Raw genomic sequence first — 17,708 nt, forward strand, 5'->3', positions numbered from 1 at the left:
GTGTTGAGGTGTCATTGTTGTTATGGAAGCCCATTTCCGTCTCATACATAGCTATTATAGCCAAGATGGCGTAGCCTCTTTTTTTTAGATTACAAATGTAGCATTTAATACCTTGTAAAAATGGTCATACCTCTAACACTCCTTTTACTTTTGTTTTTAAGGTCACATTTTAGGGGAAAATATAACTAATAATCTGAAAACTGTGGTATGAGTTTCTATTCAGACTTCTGTACTCTAATACTCATGCATACAATCCAGTGGAATCACGTTGTCCAGCTGTATTTTGATTTCTTTATAAATGCAACTGATCTGTGAGCAAACACTGGTGAACAAATAAAATCATGAAAACCAAGGAACATAGCAGACAAGTCAGGCGAAGATTAAAATCAGAGCTAAATTATACCTCAAAACTTTGAACTATCATCTCTACAAATCTGGCTTTCAATTGGCCAGAACAAACCCGTAAGACGTGCCACTCATATTGTGAGTGGCCATATTGTGGCCACTCACAATATGGCCGACGCAAGGCCCTCCCTCGGTCGAGCGTACTAGCGTAACCGCCATAGCGCGGTGACGTATAGGACGTAACGACGCCTGCGGCTTGTGACTTGCGAAATGGAGAAAGAAGCCGAGAACAAGGCTCAGCCCTCTGGTTTTGTTCTCTCATCAAACACAAATATCGATAAGCGGGGCAGAGTTGACAACAGCGGACTGGATAGAAAAGAAGAAGCCACGGGAGACTTTGTGAAAGTAAGTAGCTGCCAGTTAGCTGAAACTTGAGCCATCTTGATTACGAGCACAGTCAACCAATCAATCAGGCCTGTAAACAGAGAAACAAGAATAGTTCGTGAAGTTACAGCTGCCTTGTTTTAGTCGCTGTTCGTGATGTGCATTTTAAAAAATCACCAACAGGCTCTATAACTTACCTAGTTTCCTCTTGTCTTACACTGAGTTGAGTCATTGTAGTCGATTGTGAAGCAGATCCCGTCAGAGTTACCAGATTAAGTATTTGTAGATAGCTTGGAGGCACTTTACAGTTTCTGGTTTGTGACATGTTCTGGGGAACTTTGTAGTTTTATTTATTGCAATCTTATTTTTTTTAGTCGCACTTCTCTAACTTTAATAAAAAAAATAATTCAAAATACTTAATAAAACAAAATGTCTTTATTTATAAGAAGTCTGTTTTTGGGGGGGGTATGAGGGATCTCCAAACATAGCATGCTCTGAAAGACACGTGTACCTGGAGGAGTTAAAAAAAAAAAAAAGAGAATAAAATAATTATTAAAATTTCTGAGCTTTGGCAACTCGGTGTCTAAAAGCTGTCAGCTTTGGGTATTAAAGAACGGAAAACTCCAAGGAACAGGCAAAATGTATTGTATAGAATATGAGCTCATTTGATATTTCATCATTTCATCAGCCATTCTATGATTGCGGTTTTGTATAAATGTATATTGCAATGACAGTTGTCACTGTATTGTGAAGCTGTAGGGCTGCTAACATATCAAATTAGTAGATTTTTTTTTTTAGGTGCAAGTCCTTTACTGTTTTTCAAAAATAATAAAAATAAATCAAACCTTTTTTAAAGATCCGCATTAGCGACATGCTTACATAAATGCTGACAGACGTATTAATAAACCACATTTTATACACTTTGAAAAAAGTCACAGAATGACCTGTAAGTGGGAAATAAAAGGGGGCATAAAGTTATTAAAATAATCGCCCCCCTTCCCCCCTGTTTTAAACTGAGTGGGAATATTTGCAACTAGATTGATCCTGTATACGTCAACATTTACATAAAGAAAACACTTTTTTTCCCCAATAATTTTCAACAGACTGAACAAACCACTTTGAGTCCAGTTGTTGTAGCGTAAGAATAATCTGAATGAAGAAGCTAAGTATGCACAATAGTGACTCAGCTGATCTGAACTGACCAGCTTCTCCTTTGGATGATGAGTCACCAACTTACAACAGCAGTATTGAAAATGCACACTGTCTCTAAACTTGTTGATTTGTCTGTCTCGCCTTCTGTTTGCAGTGCAGTTCTCGGTAGGATGATCAGTAATCACGAAGATGATGTGAGTGACTTCCTACTTTCTCCTCCACAGAGGAAATCTTTACCACCAGTTCTCCTTTTGGTCATTTATGTGCAGGACAGCAGGAACCCTTCTTTAAATAAATGTCCAGAGGGGTGCCAGAGAACAATAAGCATTTTTTAAGAGCATTTGGGGAACTTTTTTTTTGTTGTTGTTGTTGCAGGAGAGGCACATGCTGTTCTTAGATCTTTATCTGTCACACAGATAAAAACTTCGTTGCGGTTTTGCTCAATTATAAGTATTATATCTTCTGTTTTTGTTTTGAAGGAGTTTGTTGCAGTGCGAGTCCAAGATCCCCGCATTCAGAACGAGGGTTCTTGGAATTCATACGTCGACTACAAAATATTCCTACATGTGAGTGTTAACACCGCTGAGCTGCCTTTCAGAGACGAGATTGTAATGTCAGAAATTGTAGGATTTAGTTCATTTCATGCTAGGCCTCTCACAATAAGCAATAAATCAATTAATCACATGATAAATTAAAAGAAACTCAATCATTTTCATTTGCTTCATTTATATATTTTTTCTTTTCTCCCTCTTGTTTTTTTTTTTTTTCCAAAAACTGAATGCTATAAGTCTTCAGTTTGGTACTTTGGCCTCAACTATCTCTTTTTTTGGAAAAAAAATGTTGTTTACTCAGACTTCATAATTCATTTTATTTGTTGTCTCTGTCGTTTTCTTCCATTATTTTATATATTTCAAATGTATTCCAGTTCCAGTGTTTAAATGTTTATTAGAATTTAAAGTGTATTGATCCTTCAGAATGTGTTCTTCAACTATTATGCCATTATTGCTATTATATTACTTGAAAATGGTCTCAAAACGACAATATTATTGTTTATCGCAATGGGTTCTGGGACAATTTATTGTCCAGCAAAATGTTTTTTTATCGTGACGGGCCTGTTTCACGCTAAATATTGCCAACCTTTCTAATACCGCGCACCTCGGTAAAGACATTTGATCTGTTTAATGATTCTCATTGAAACACTTTCAGAATCATTACAATCATTACAAGTTTGAAAAACTTGTAAAGCATGCTATAAACACATAAAAAACACACCCAATAATACTTAGGAAGTGTTTTATGTCTCTGCTGAGTTATAGCAGAGGTGGGGACTCGAGTCACATGACTTGGACTCGAGTCAGACTCGAGTCGTTAAAATCACGACTTGAGACTTGACTTGAAAAAATGCTCAAAGACTCGGACTTGACTTTGACTTTCATGCCATTGACTTGGGACTTGACTCGACTTGAAGCTGTTTACTTGAAAAGACTTGATATTTTTTACTCAAAGTCTTAAAATTTAAAACACATTATTTATAAAGTGGCGTCATTAATTAATTTCACTCATTCCGTATCAATATGCGCAGACCGTCACTATGGTTTTCCTCTCTCCTTATGTATGTATGTGTACGTAGCTGCAGCACAACCAATCAAATTAACAGGATTTGGACGTTTAAAAAAACGCGGCAAAGCTGCAGAGCTCAGGGAACAAAATACGAAGTAACCGCTCGAATATGCTTCCGCGAGTAATTTCTTTTGGCTACGTAGGTTATGAACTTTCGACTAAAAAACGAACTGCAACTTGTAAAACATGCAAGAAGAGAATATCGGATGGAGATGCCACGACGTCCAACTTTGTCCGGCATTTGAAGCTTCACAAAGATCGGTAGGTGGCGCTTTTCTTTTGCTGTAAACTAGTTGACTTTAGCTAACTTCGTGTTAGCATGTGTACTCCGGGTTAAATTGGTGATTATTTACCATAAATCCGGTCCTTCAAATGCCTCCACAAATAATGTGCACCGTGTTAGTTCAGGAAGCCGGTGGATAGTGAGCGGGGCTCCGGAACAGAAAGCAGATTCTGGACCTGAACACAGGGAACAGAGTCTCTCTGTCCCATCATGATGATGAGCCGGGTCTAGTATCATCTAAGGATGGTTGGTGTGTTTGAAGACATCTACGTTGGGAAATTATATTGACAATATATTGTTTTGACAGGTCAGAGAAAAGAGGAAAAAACTGCTGTTATGGTTCTTTGTATTGTGCTGTGGAAATGTCAGCATTTTCGTCTTTTTTTATTGAATATCAAGTTTAACAGAACTGCGCAATAAAGTGGTCCAATTTAAAAATGTTTTTTATACTTTGTGTTCAGCTACACATGTTCTATCATTTGAGATAAATACATATTTTAAAACGAACAAATGGTCTATTATTTGAATTTTATGTATAATTGCAAATAAAAAAATAAATAAATAAAAACGACTCGAAATGACTTGAAATTAAAGGTTCCTGACTTGAGACTTGACTCGACTTTTGCCTGTCTTTACTTGAGACTTGACTCGGACTTGAGGACAAAGACTTGAGACTTGCAACACAGTGACTTGGTCACACCTCTGAGTTATAGCATTTTTTTTACTACTAAAATCTACAAGCATCAGGTATTTCTGCAGGTTAAAATCCCCCACAGTTTGGTTTTATGCCGTTCGTGCAGCAGATTTGGCTCCTAACATTTTATTTAAGTCAGCGGATGTTGCCTGCGGATGCCAACAGCTGTTGGCATTGAAGAATGCTTTGTCAGCATCAAAGCCTCCCGCAGATGGATGTGCGGCGTGGGTGTCGACTCGTGAGATTGACCGACGTCATGTGACCCCATGTGATCCCGCATGCTTGGTCGAATGTTTTTCATCTGTTGTTCAGTGATTTAAATGATTCACAGAAGCGTTATGGGAAATTTCTGTGGAGGGAAATTGCTGAGTCAGAGCTTTGACCTGAGCAGATCATGATACAGGAAGGTAAACTTTGCTCGACTGTCGGTACATTCGTGGGAAAAAAATTGAGCACACTCCACGATCCAGCTGCTTGTAGAATCACGTGTTGCCACGGTCGCTCTCAGTAGTGACTTCCTGTCTGACTTCCTCTTATTATGAGGTTACGTTGGACTAATTTAAGTTAATCTTTCTTTCAGAAGCGGCTTCAGTTCATTGATGTTTGCAAACCTTCACTGCTACACAGCTCTCTCCAGGCCCCTCGGCGTTTCAGCCAGACAGAGGTCTGGACTTTGACTGAGCCGTTGCAGCAACTCGGTCAACGTTACTTGAGTCGTTACTTGAGCAACGACTCAGATAATCTGAGTTGTTACTTTTTAAGCCAGCCTGTTGCAGATTTGTTCCCCCAATGATCCAGTTTGGGTCAAGCGTCGCCTCAGTTCAATTTAGTTTAGTTCAAGTCACAATACATGTCATCTCATGGCAGTAAGTTGATTTTATCGATCACTCGAATTTGCTGTTTATTAGCTTTCGAAAAATCGAGATTTTTTCTCACACTTATCACCCAATTAATAACTGAAACATTACGTTGTATCAAAAATGAAAACATACCTAACAAACAGGGAATCGAGTTGGTAGGAAACTTTAATCCAGAAGCTTCTGCTCTTTTACATTAATAAAATAAAATAAATAACCCCAAGCAAACTATTGAGGTCCCAATGAGCAGTTGTCAGCAGTTAATAGCAGTTAGCATTTGTAAAATTAAACATAGCTAAAATGGATAACATTAATAATAATAACAGTTACAATTATATGCAAAACATAGCAAAATTACTCGTGAAACGGTGTATGTTATCGAATTTGTCTAAAATATATGTTAAAATAGAATACTTGTAAAGAAAACAGAGCTGATTCTGATACATACCACAGTCACAGAAAACAGTCGTTGCAACAGAAAAAAGGGGGAGGAGCTGTCGGTTACTACGGTAACCACCAACTGTCGGGCGCAGCGTAACAGAACTTAAAACACCAGTAAATTTATGGAGAAACAACTTCCTGACCAAACAAGACAAAGTCAAAGAATAAACAAACAAATTTTAACAAACTTCCACAACATCGCCACACAAAAAAAAACTCTGTTACATGATCACACCTCTTCCACCGTGCTTGACAGCTGTCAAGAGGTGCTACTTTCTGTTTAGGTTCTCTTGTAGTAGCTCTTTCAAACAGTTTTTCTTTAACTTCAAAATTTAACCTGCTATCTGAGGCCGGCAGAGTCTGAGATGGGCTGGGTTTTTGCACTTGGTCTGGTCTTAAGGCGGACTTGTAAGGGGCATCCACTTCTCATCATATTAGGTTTCAAATGTTTTCTTGCCGCTTTAAAATTGTAGACTTTGCATAGTTTGGAAATCACCTTGCAACACTTCAAAGATTGATATTTAGCAATGGCTGCTTAACTAATGTGCCAAGAGGCGTACTTAGTTTTCCCCAACTGGGTTAGTTTTCCAGCCACTTGTTCCAGCTCCTCCGGGGGCATCCCGGTATCCCGGGTATCCTGGAACAAGTAGCTGGGGAGAGGGAAGTGTGGGCCTCCCTTCTGAAGCTGCCAACCCTGCGACCCATCGATGGATGGATGGATGGATATATTTTTAACTAGTCATGACTGCAGCTCTTTAAAAATGTAAAAATAAAGAAGAAGAAAACGACGGGGCAAAGAAAATATGTCCCTCGGGACTTTCACCCTGGCTTTGATAACGTGACTAACTATCACGGGTTGAATCTGTTACAGGACGTCAGGGGGCGACAGCTTGTGATGCAAATATCACGGTGGACTGTCTGTGTCACATGTTACCGGAAAAATCTGACATTTCATAAAGCTTTTCACCAGCTATAAGCTCTGTGGCAGTTTATGCAGTTTTAATTAATAACGTATTTTGATTTATTCCATGTACTTAAAGCTGTTTATTGCTAGAGTAAAGTTCTCTACATATTTTCTTGTTAAACTTGAATACATTTACATATTCTGTCATTTCTATGCAGCAGAGTAACTAATCTGACGGACTTTGCCAAAGATATATAGAAAATATTATTCAATTGTTATTTTTAGTTGGGATGAACTAGCCAGCCAGCATACTTTTGATTTGCAAGAAAAGTCTAGTTTTATTTTTCCATATTTATTTATCAAAAACCAAAATCACAACATTTTGGATCCACAAATGCATCAACCAACAGCATGAATGTAAGTTTGTAAAAGATCCGATAAAGGTTTTGAGACCACAGCCGGTGAGATTTGAAGGAAACCCGGATATTTGTAGATGAAAGCCTTAATTGTTGCATTTTTGCTCATCATAACAATCACAAAACATTTCCCAGCGCTCTGGTGGGATTTCACAGAGTATTTAGTGGCTGGTTCTGCGTTATTCATGGTTTCACACTCCTCTGTTCCGCTCTCAGACCAACAGTAAAGCCTTCACGGCCAAGACGTCCTGCGTTCGGCGGCGCTACAGCGAGTTTGAGTGGCTCAGGAAGAAGCTGCAGAAGAATGCAGGCTTGGTGTAAGTCAGACGCTCTCTGTGTTTTGGTTACTGTTTAAAATGATAACAGAATAACTGAATATTGTGCTGAAACTGTGTCGTACAGAAACCTGCAGGTGATCAGTTTAAGGAAAATGTTATTCACACTAAAGTTTGCCCTGTAGGTTTTCCTTAGGACGACCTCTTTATTATTTGGTCATATGATTTAACGAATATCCCGCTGGAAAGACCCAACGTTCGCCAAGTTTTACATTTTGGAGCTTTATTTAAGTTGTGTTATTCCAAATAGCTAATGGTGTTAAGGTGATGCAGTCTAAAACAGTTCCTATGGCCTTTGGAAGAGACACGGTCCCACAGCATCACAGATCCACCACCGTAGTTAACAATTGGAATTATTTGCTATCTCACATATTTATATCTTCTTTTTTTTTTTCAAGCCAAATTATCCTGACATTTTTGCTGCCAGAAGCCAGTCTTGGTCGGATCTTAGCAAAGCAAAGACCTGCCAGAGTTTAGCAAACAGAAACGTACGTTTCCTGGCATGTCTCCCAGGCGGACTGACGTGCAGATGGTATCTGCTGGTTGCTATGGAGACCAAGTGATCTAAAGATGTCACTTTCGGTTGCTAAGAGTGAGCTTTGGAGATTTGTTTTTAACTCCATCATGAAAAATGGACAATGGCGTGTTTGTTGTTTTTAATTTTTATGATTATTTATGTATTGAATTGTTTGGAAATAATGTGGGCTCATACATAATTGGATGTTGATTGGTTTGTAACTTGCATTGAATCAACTTCTGTTGTTTGATTTTACTGCAGTGTTTTTATTGTTTTTATAGAAATGTAAGTACTGTGTAGGACATTTAAAATCTAAAATGCTGTTATTCTTTCCAAATCAAAAACACACTGAGACTGAGTGCTTCACTGATGTGGCTCAGACAGACCAGTAATTATTAACATGTTTAGAAACATCTTAATGTCTCAGTATGCGTGTCATTATGTCAGACATTTGAGATGAAGTAGAAAATAATTAAGACCTTGTTTTTATCCTTTAGTCCAGTCCCGGATCTTCCTGGAAAATCCTTCTTCTCCTTCAACAATGAGGACTTTCTGGAAAAGAGACGGAGAGGACTCCAAGTCTTCCTGGACAAGTCAGTTTCCTGTTCTTTCTGAGCAAAGTTTGTTCTGTGCGGCCCGGATTTATGGACAGTCTGTCTGGGTTTCAGAGTGGTGCACACCACCGTGTGTCTGTCGGACAGCCAGCTCCACCTCTTCCTGCAGACCCAGCTGCCGATCGGTCACATCCAGGACTGCGTTCAGGGACTGACGCCGTACTCCGTGACGGACGCCATCCTCACCTACGCCTCGTCCAACCGGGGCCTGGCTCAGGCTCAGCAGGAGGACTCCATCAGGGAGCCCGGTCTCACCGTCTCTTATGAGTCCATGGAAAGGTATGAAGATGACTACTAGGTGCATTAAGTTCTTAAAATGTTTTAAAAACAAATAAAATTCAAGTCATAGGTTAGAGTTCGGAAAACTTAAACTGAGCTTGATGGTTGACTTTTATTTTGTCCATGTCTGTCATCACATGCAAAGTAAGGGGCTTTTCTTGTTCCTTCTCCACAGTCCGGCTCCTCGCCTGCCTTCCCTACAACTGAACGCAGCGCTCAACTCTAAACCAGTGGCCGGTGGAGATCCAGACCCTCTGGAAGACATATTGGAGCTCTGTCAGCAGAAGCCAGATGAAACGCAGCGCAGGGGAAACTCCTCGATAAGGATCTCCCAGAGGAGCGACCGGCTGGAGGCTGTTGTGGAGGATGCCGGCTCCACGCACGCTTCCTTCTATGTGGGGGAGATCCTGGACGACTCGGGGAGCCTCAGCCCCTCAGAGCACAGCTGCGTGATTCAGACTCCCGTGGATGTGCACTCACCCATGGAGGCGGGCTTTGAAGACGGCTGCGAAGGGGACGGCGTCTTTGAAGTCAAAACCGAAGAAAGGAAAAACTCGGAGTCTGAAATTAGTGCGGATTCCGCGACGGACAATAATAACGTGGAAGTTGTGGAAAGCCTCTCCGAGACGCCTAACGGTCGCCTTTCAGAAATCGAAACAGGCGGCAAACGAGACGATGAATCAGAGGCGCCCCTTGAGTCAGGAGTTCATGTGGAGAGTCGGAATGTGAACGGCGAATTAGAGGCCGATCTCAGTGACTCACTCCGACAAATCCACCAAGAGGACACTGAAAACGAGGACAGAGGCGAGAGCGACGAGGACAGCCGCTCGCTGCTGTCTTCCAATGAGAGCATCATCCGGTGCAGCGAGGAGGAGAGTCTGGGCGAGGAGATGGACGACTCCGTGCAGGTGAAGTCGTCTCCGGACGAGGTCAAGGACCGGTCAGAGCTGCAGGGCTCCAGTGGGAACATTTTGCACTTCAACAGATTTAAGGAGAAGAAAGCGGACGCTCAGGACTGGGAGGATAATGACCAGCAGTACACAACTGCAGAGCCTAAACCAGCTGCTTCTGACGGAGATCTGACTGAAAACTGCGACTTTAGTATCTTGGAGAACAGCTGTCAGTCTGGAGTAGATGAAGGTGAATTTACAACACAGGAAGTTCCGGCCCTGATACCTTTGGAGGGATCAGAGGAGGCCGAAGAGGCGTAGGTACATCAGTGGAGCTAAACTTACTCTGGGTGCTGCACCATCACTGAGCCAGAACCATGGGTCTTTAGTCTCTTCTGCCAAAGAAACATTAACAAGGCACAAACAAAGAGATATTCTGTTACATGAAACCTAAGTACACAGTGCCTTGCAATAGGATTTATGCTCTTTAAACTTTTTCATATATATATTTATGTTTGCTGCAAACAGAAACTTCAGCATATTTCATTGGGATTATGTTATAGGCCAGCACAAAGTAGCGTCGCGTTTCACAAACACCTAAAAAGTGTTGTATGCATTTTTATTCGGAACTTTAATAGTTGTTTTAAAACTATACAATTTACAATTATGCACAACTTTGTGTTGGTCTACCACCTTAAATTCCAATAAAATACATTTAAGTTTGTAGTTGTGACAAAAGTACAAGGGGTATGAATACTTCTGTAAGGCATAAATCTTCTTCACAATGTTTCATCACAGTCAAGATAGGGCATATTAATATAAGATCAACAGATTTAAGTTCTCTTGTTGTTGCTGCAACTTTTAAAAATAGCTGATCAGATAAAAAGAACTAAAAAAACACGTTTTTCATCAGTTTGATCAATCTGATTTATTTATCTTGACCACCAGAGGGCACTAAATGTACAGAGTTCACAAAAAGATGCCGCTCAATTCCTATTATTCGCCGTCAACATCTGAAATGAATGAAGGAAATACACTGGAATAATGAGATAAAGTGTTTAAAATATGCTGGATTGTTTTCCCAGAGCTTTCCTGCTGTTAGTGATTTTTATTTTGAAGTTCTACACATGAAGGGGGCGTCGTTTTAAATGGGTCTTTATTTACGTATTTTTCAAAAATAACAAAGATGTAAACCAATAAATAGACTTCACATTCGTTGAACCGTCTGAAGAAGAGAACCTGTTCACGTTTGGCAGGAATTGCTTATTACTTTTGTTATCAGGACCCAAAAGAATTATAATTTAAACATGGTTTTTGGAGAAATAAATAGAAATATTTGGATTTTTTTCCCCCTTCCCTTAATTAACCCCCCAAAAAAACAAAAAACAGCTCCTCACATTTTAAAGCTGTAAAATATTTGCAGGGAGGCCAGAAAAAAAAGTCCTGGATTATAAAGTAGAAGATCGTATATACTCTAACTTCAAAAAAGTAAAGTCCAGAAAATTTGTATTTTTAAAAAAAAATTTGGTGTCATCCCAATACCTCTGCCACAAGTATTTTTGTTAAAAACTATTAATGTAGTAAGATTGAATCCCCTCCTAAATAAATGCAGTCAAATTAAAAAGGTTTAGGAGGTTGTTAGAGTGCAATTTATGCTGCGGATCTTTTTCAGGGATGCCGGTAAATTTGTTTACGTCTGCAGCTCACCTGTGTTTACCCGAATAGCTATGTTCAGTTTACATTTAAATTCATCTGCACTCCTCCAATAACACTTAGGGGCACGTCACATTTACTGGATACTGGGCGTAAACGTGGGTTGCTGTAATTTCCTCCCAGTTTTTTTTTTTTTATTTAAAATGTTCATATATGACCCCTGAATATGTCAGTCTGAAATCCAACTGCTCAAAAACCTGTTGATTTGATCTGAGATCTGTTTTCACACTACTTACTGCTTCTCATTCCTGTGATTTCTGCTGCATTTTAAAGGGACCTGCTGGTGTTTTTTATTTAATTTGTTTTGAAGTAAAATAAAAGTGAATGTGGATCTAAAAGGGTTATTAACCACCGGAGTGACTTTATTCATGTACGAATTCCAAGTTTATTTCAATAAATAAGTTTCTTTCACACCATTTCCTTTTTTAAATAATCTCCACCGCGTCTTTCTCAGAAATTGACGTTCTTGTAACAATGCTGCCACCTAGTGCTCAAAAGTAAAACTGCCCAAATTTAATATTTTTAAAATAGAAAATTCATGCTGAATATCTTGTCGAAGCACTTTTGGTAGTTTATTACAACATTGACTCTTCTTGGGTATGCGTTTATAAGCTAGGCAAACCTGTCTTGTGTCATTTTATCCTTTTATTCTCAGCAGATCTCCTCTGGTTCAGTCAGGTTGGAGGGGCAGAGTCACTAGAGCCATTTCTAGGTCTTTCCAGATTTGTTCACTTTTATTTAAATCCAGGCTCTCTGGAGATGGATCACATAAAAAAAATCTCAGTGTTTAGCTGCAGACATTTCTCTCTCTAAATCAGTGTTTATCTATCCTAGTCTTCAGGGACCCACTGACCTTCATGTTCACCAGATAAGTGGCTCTGGTTCCAAAGTACACAGCAGGTTTTGTTTTCTAACAATTTGCAGATTTATGCTTTGCCACAAGATCTACAGACAAATTCTTTGACTTCATTGCTTGGTTTCTGCTTTCATAGGAGACCTGATATGGGAAAGTGTTTCGTTCCACACCGTGCTCATTCTGCTAAATGTACCACCACTGGATCCAGACGTGAAATAAATCTGAACCCAATTTTAAATGTCAGACGTTTCACCATTACGGGCTATTATGTAGATGATATATATGTATATATAAAAGAACTAACGTATATTATTATTAAAGTTCAAGTAAATTTCAATGTGATCATTTTTCAAGGATGTCCTTCTCCTAGATTTTAATTATCAGAACAGTGCTGCCACCTTATGGCCAAAATTGAATGTAAATGAAAACAAAGAAAACCCAAACATGAATATTTTTAATTTGACGCCTTGATGATTTATTAATAGTATTTAACAGGCACATAACTCTTTAATGTTAAAAAAAAAGAAATCAAAATAAAGGCCATACGGTTACGTATGTCGCTTATTCTGATATTTGACAAATATATCAGCCTAGGTAAACAGTGGCTTTCAGTGTGCATCGGTCATTTCTGGATGAATACATCTAAAATGACAGTTCTAGTTTCCACATCACATAAATGTGATCTATGGTGGACAGTAGATCCTGCACAAACACGCAGCATCTACATCATGAAAAGCGGGAAAGAAATTGTGTCGGTATCCGTCGGTGGAGTCACGTCTGGATGTGTCGAAGAGAGCGTGCTGCGGAGGAAACGGAAAAATAAATTTGAAAGAAATCAGTAAAACACGCATTAATAATTCAGAATCCATTTTAAGCTGCGCCTATCTAACAAAATCACAGAATCATTTTCTTAAATAGGACAACCGTCGCTGTAATCAGGCTTTCGTCGCGCATATTTATTCACAAGCACTGGCCATTACAGCTCTCCGATTGCCTCGTGCAGTACTTGTCCCAGCCAGCAGATGCCATAAACGGCAGGTCAACGACTGAATATACCTCAGTGGCAATCTGGATGAGTACCAGGGGAACTGTTTCTGTGTATTAGGCCATAGTAATGGTCCATAATGCTCATGATAAGAGAGTGCCTGGGTACCTGTTGGAGCTCAGAGGATGTAGGCGGGCTGCAGGAAGTCCTTGGGGACGATGCCCACGGTGCCGTTCAGTTCGCCGACCCACCAGCCGTGGATGTTGTACTCCTGAACACAAGAAGGGAACAAATAATGAAATCTCCGAGGGCTTCCGGGAACAGCAAACAAAAACAAATTCCAAGCACAAATATCTATGATTTTTACACAATTTCAGGAGCCGTTTGCATGATTTGATCTCCAATTACGCTGCGAGTGTGAGGTCGAGGAAATTAAAACGGGCCTTAAAACCGCAAAAACCGTGAGGCTAAGATTGTTTTCCTTCTGCATGAAGTCAATTACAAACGAAGGACAAGCAAGAAACTGCATCCCATCCACCAAACAGCCGTTCACAATATTTTAATACACACTGGGGCTCATTAGCCTCGAGGGGTTTTCGTTAAAAACAGGGCAAAACGGTAAACAAGGCAATCAGGATAGTAAGAGTCTAAAATAAAACGGCTTTTTTTTTTAACTGCTCAAAAGCCATAAACACAGCTGGCCTCCTTTCACCAGACTAATTAAGTCGAGACGTTTTCCCTGGAAAGACTTGATGTGACTTTTTAAAAATAGTTTCTACATTAAAAAAAACAAAAAACAGAATCAAACTTGAAAGTTTTATCTACAAACAGAATAATAGTAATAAATAAAAACTAAATAATTAACAGATAAATCAAATACAATGCAGCAAATTAACATTTTAGGAAATATTTTCTTACTATGAAAGACTTTTTCCACGTTGACAGAAGAAAGAAAAAGAAAAGAAAAAACATTACATATTTAATCTAAGGATTTTTAATTTAAGTGAATTTGTGAAATGTAATAAGTAATCAATTTTAATAGAAGAAAAAAATGGTTTAGTGAAAACATAAAATTCAACATAAGTTGCAAATATTGAAGATATTTTTCAATTCAATTTGACTTGATGCAACAAATAATTTTTTTTGTCAAAACACATAAAAAGTATTTCCAATTGAAGGCGGGTGGGCATTAAATATTCAATAAAAATGTATTTGAAAATATCAAATAAATGAAATAATTTAAGGGTCCATGAACAACCAGTGTGGTTAACAGAATCTTCCCTGAGATTTATTGATCACCTTTGATCATCTGATCAAAGCAGTAGGACCTGAACTCGGGGCAGAGGAGGGGAGCGGCCGGCCCATCGCCTGTCTGCTCTCAGGCGGATTGAAACTGGCTGCAGGAGATGAAACACGAACACGAGAGCGTATCGGTGTCAGTCGGTGAACATTCGATGGCTCTGCTTCCAGCCGCAGAAGCACAAACAGACTCTGACATGACGAAGCGCTCCGTGTCAGAGGTTTAGGCGATCTGCGGGACTTGACACCTCTCTGCAGCCAGAAGAATGAGGCCTGCAGCTAATGAGCGCTTCCTGGACAGCAAGGATGGATGAACCGTTCAGACGGTGACAAACCGCGAGACTGGGGAGTCTTTAGAGCACAAACAGACATAAGTAGATTGTCCACCCAGGCCTCATCGCTTTCAGCTCTGACCGGGATGTCAGGGTGTGCTGGGCCGCCCTCAGTGCGTCTCTGTTCCTAACGAAGGGAGAAAGTTTGGCTGGAATGGGGCTTTTATGCTTCCCACAAGACTTAAGACAGGGAAAATCCAGAAAGCTGGCCATGGTTCCTGTTGGAAAGGAGCAGGAGAGAGGGGAAACAGACGGACGGGGGTGGGGTGGAGGCATATCAGAGTGAGGGGAGCAAAACAGTTCTGCTCTCCCTTGGGGGCGTCGCAGCACTATTCCACCAACCGTAGTGACAGAGAGTTTTATTTATCTCCGCAGCCCATCTGTGCAGCCGGTCTCAAATTCTCCCCGAGAAAGGTCTTTTGGATTATCAACGCCGCCATTTTAATACAACTGCCGCATCGCAGAGTGGGCGCCGATGGCGGTGGGAGTCTGTCAGGCGTGCCGAGTCCATCTTCCCCGTACTTGAAATGGGTTCATCCAGAGTACACCTGCTGTAATAGGGACATTCCAAAAAAGCTGTGGAGAGTGAATTACCCAAATGACTTAAAAACAGTCTCCCCTTTCTCACGGCGTCCTTCTGCCGCCGCTGCCCGCGTCTGGGGTTATTTTGGATCTAGAAACGAAACGAGCTGAAGAAGTTTGGGAGTGCTGACGTGAGACAGATTGGGGTGTCTGTGTTTTGGGGGAGTATTTGGCAGCAATGAGAGGCAGGGAGCAGGAAGAGGCGAAAGGGGGGGTCGAACAGCGCCGTGTCGTGGCGGCGGCCGCGCGTCGACTCGCTGACCTCCCGGTGACTCCTCCGCCGAGAGAGCTCGGAGTGAGCGTGGGTGGGGCCGGCAATGGAGAGTGGGTTGCTATGACAACACCTGCAGTGTACCGGCGCGATCGTTTATTTACCACTCAGGGGGCTGGCTAATGGCGGCATTCCTGATAGGCCCATCGCTCACGGTGCGCGAGCGGAGGGCAGACTGACAGCTTCCCGAGTCGGGAGCGGGGAGAAGGTGAGCGGAGGTTGGTCGGGCGAGGCAGGTGTCACGCCGCCATTATGCAGCAAAACAAAAACCTGCTCTTCTGATAATCCACTTTTTTTTTTTACATTTAAAAATCCCTCATCGGTCCTCTTTCTTTTCTATTTTTCTCTCGCTCTCACACACACTACTAACCTTCTCCTGGTGGAAACACACCCACTCGCATGTAATCCCAAATGCATACAAACTAGGGGGAGTGCTAATAAGCCTGACACATGAGGCATCTCTGCTCGGCCACCAGCTGACTGAGGCAGGCCTTGGGCGTGATGGAGCGCAGGAAGTCTCTCATTGCCCTGCCGCTGAACCCGCCGCCTGCTTGTTACAATCTCTCCCTCCTTCCACATTTCCAGCCCCCTCCATCTTTTCCTCCCGTTCCCTCTCTCTCTCTCTTTTCCCATCTCTCCTGCAGCAGCCTTTCTGCCTCCATCCTCTCCTTGTTTGTTTTCAATCCCTTCTCCTCTATCGTCTCAGTGCACGCTCACCAGATGCACTGCAGGTCTCTGCAGCATCTAGAAGCCGCCTCACTGCTTGCACAGACACACTTCATAATGCCAGAAACTGGGGACAGACTGAATCGTTTTTCAGGATGGATTTGGAGCCACAAAACCCGCCCAAAAAATATTCATACCTCTTAAAATTTTCACATTTTTTCAAGATACGACAAACACCATCGCAGTTTGTGATTTCATATGGCAGACCAAGTTTGTGCAGAGCATAATTAAAGTGGTTTGAAAATGATTATGATTGTAATTTTTATTTTATTTTTTTTACTAAATAAGTATACAAACTGTGACATTTACAAACTTTGACTTTAAAACTCTTGAATAAAATGCTAAGAAATAAAGAAAAAGAACAAAAGCATCTAATTTAATCTCAGCATAAATCCAGGTGTTCTGTGAAGGAGATTTGTTAGAGAACGGTAGGGACGTTCATTTATTGCAATGTTCATCATTTATTGTGATAATAATTTAGATTTATTGTTGTCATAAAAAATTAAAGTTAATGTTTCAAATCCCCAAATCTGTCAGTATTGGGATTATTAGTTTTACTGCTTTTTCTGCTGTTTGTTCAATGAAAGCGTCAATAAATAAATCTCAATAAACTTGAAATTATGACTAAATGCAGTTCAGATTTTCAGTGTAATCATATTAATCACAGTTCTTTATCCAACCTTTAGGTGTCCTAAAGACGCGTCTTACAAATAGGAAAGTTTTTGAAGAGAAGTATTTGTATTTTGGGGGCTATCACTAATGTGACACAGTTCCCTAAAAAAGGAGTAATGATTAACTCTTATCATCACTTTTATAATTATCACAATAGTGCCAGAATATATTCTGATAAAACCTTAATTTCATATTGCTCATCCTTAGACAACAACAGAAAACAAACAGAGGCAGGTTAGGAAGATGTGTAGAAGCTTTAAATAGGGTTAGGTTACAGAACAACATTCCAAGCTTTGAACATCTCCGAGCTCTGTTCGATTCGTCATCTTAACATCGAGGGGCTGCAGAACTAACAAGACATGTCTGTCCACGTGATTTATCAGACCAGACAAGGCGAGCATTTATCAGGGAAGCAGCCAAATGGTCCAAGGTAAATCTGCAGGGGCTTGAAAGCTCAGGTGGGAGCTTTGAATCTCAAACACTGAATCTCTAACAGGTGCAAACCACCTGTTAGAGGCTGCAAAAGCCTCCTGACTGTAGA

The 17,708-nt window shown here is 40.6% G+C and overlaps 2 protein-coding genes across 5 annotated transcripts in view; one reads left to right on the forward strand and one right to left on the reverse strand.

Annotated features, from left to right (window-relative positions):
• Positions 1-563: 563 nt before the first annotated feature.
• On the forward strand, positions 564-11,855 carry snx11 (sorting nexin 11). Of its 3 annotated transcripts, XM_028029817.1 has the most exons (7): positions 613-750; positions 2,036-2,075; positions 2,361-2,447; positions 7,313-7,413; positions 8,446-8,541; positions 8,617-8,841; positions 9,017-11,855. In XM_028029817.1, the coding sequence occupies exons 2-7, from the start codon at positions 2,052-2,054 to the stop codon at positions 10,050-10,052; spliced, it is 1,569 nt and encodes a 522-aa protein (XP_027885618.1). In that variant the 5' UTR covers positions 613-750; positions 2,036-2,051; the 3' UTR covers positions 10,053-11,855. The 3 variants fall into 3 exon arrangements, with proteins under 3 accessions (XP_027885616.1, XP_027885618.1, XP_027885617.1); XM_028029815.1 differs by lacking the exon at positions 2,036-2,075 and having other exon boundaries at positions 564-750; XM_028029816.1 differs by lacking the exon at positions 613-750 and having other exon boundaries at positions 1,566-2,075.
• Positions 11,856-12,737: 882 nt separating this feature from the next.
• Positions 12,738-17,708, reverse strand: part of skap1 (src kinase associated phosphoprotein 1) — a 43,411-nt gene continuing 38,440 nt past the window's right edge. For both annotated transcript variants that reach the window (XM_028029818.1, XM_028029819.1), the window contains exons 12-13: positions 13,454-13,556; positions 12,738-13,100 (exon numbers count right to left, since the gene is read on the reverse strand). In XM_028029818.1, the coding sequence (XP_027885619.1) occupies positions 13,464-13,556 (93 nt within the window). In that variant the 3' untranslated portion in view covers positions 12,738-13,100; positions 13,454-13,463. The remainder of the gene's footprint in view (positions 13,101-13,453; positions 13,557-17,708) is intronic.

Source organism: Xiphophorus couchianus, chromosome 10, assembly GCF_001444195.1.
Source record: "Xiphophorus couchianus chromosome 10, X_couchianus-1.0, whole genome shotgun sequence".
Taxonomy (NCBI): domain Eukaryota; kingdom Metazoa; phylum Chordata; class Actinopteri; order Cyprinodontiformes; family Poeciliidae; genus Xiphophorus; species Xiphophorus couchianus.

What these genes read in the sequence shown, in the direction of transcription:
- snx11 (XM_028029815.1), top strand. Translation starts at nt 616, where the DNA reads ATGGAGAAAGAAGCCGAGAACAAGGCTCAGCCCTCTGGTTTTGTTCTC. An exon ending in CAGAAGAATGCAGGCTTGGT is followed by an intron (nt 7,414 to 8,445) that starts GTAAGTCAGACG and finishes TTTATCCTTTAG; the next exon opens with TCCAGTCCCGGATCTTCCTG. An exon ending in CTCCAAGTCTTCCTGGACAA is followed by an intron (nt 8,542 to 8,616) that starts GTCAGTTTCCTG and finishes TCTGGGTTTCAG; the next exon opens with AGTGGTGCACACCACCGTGT.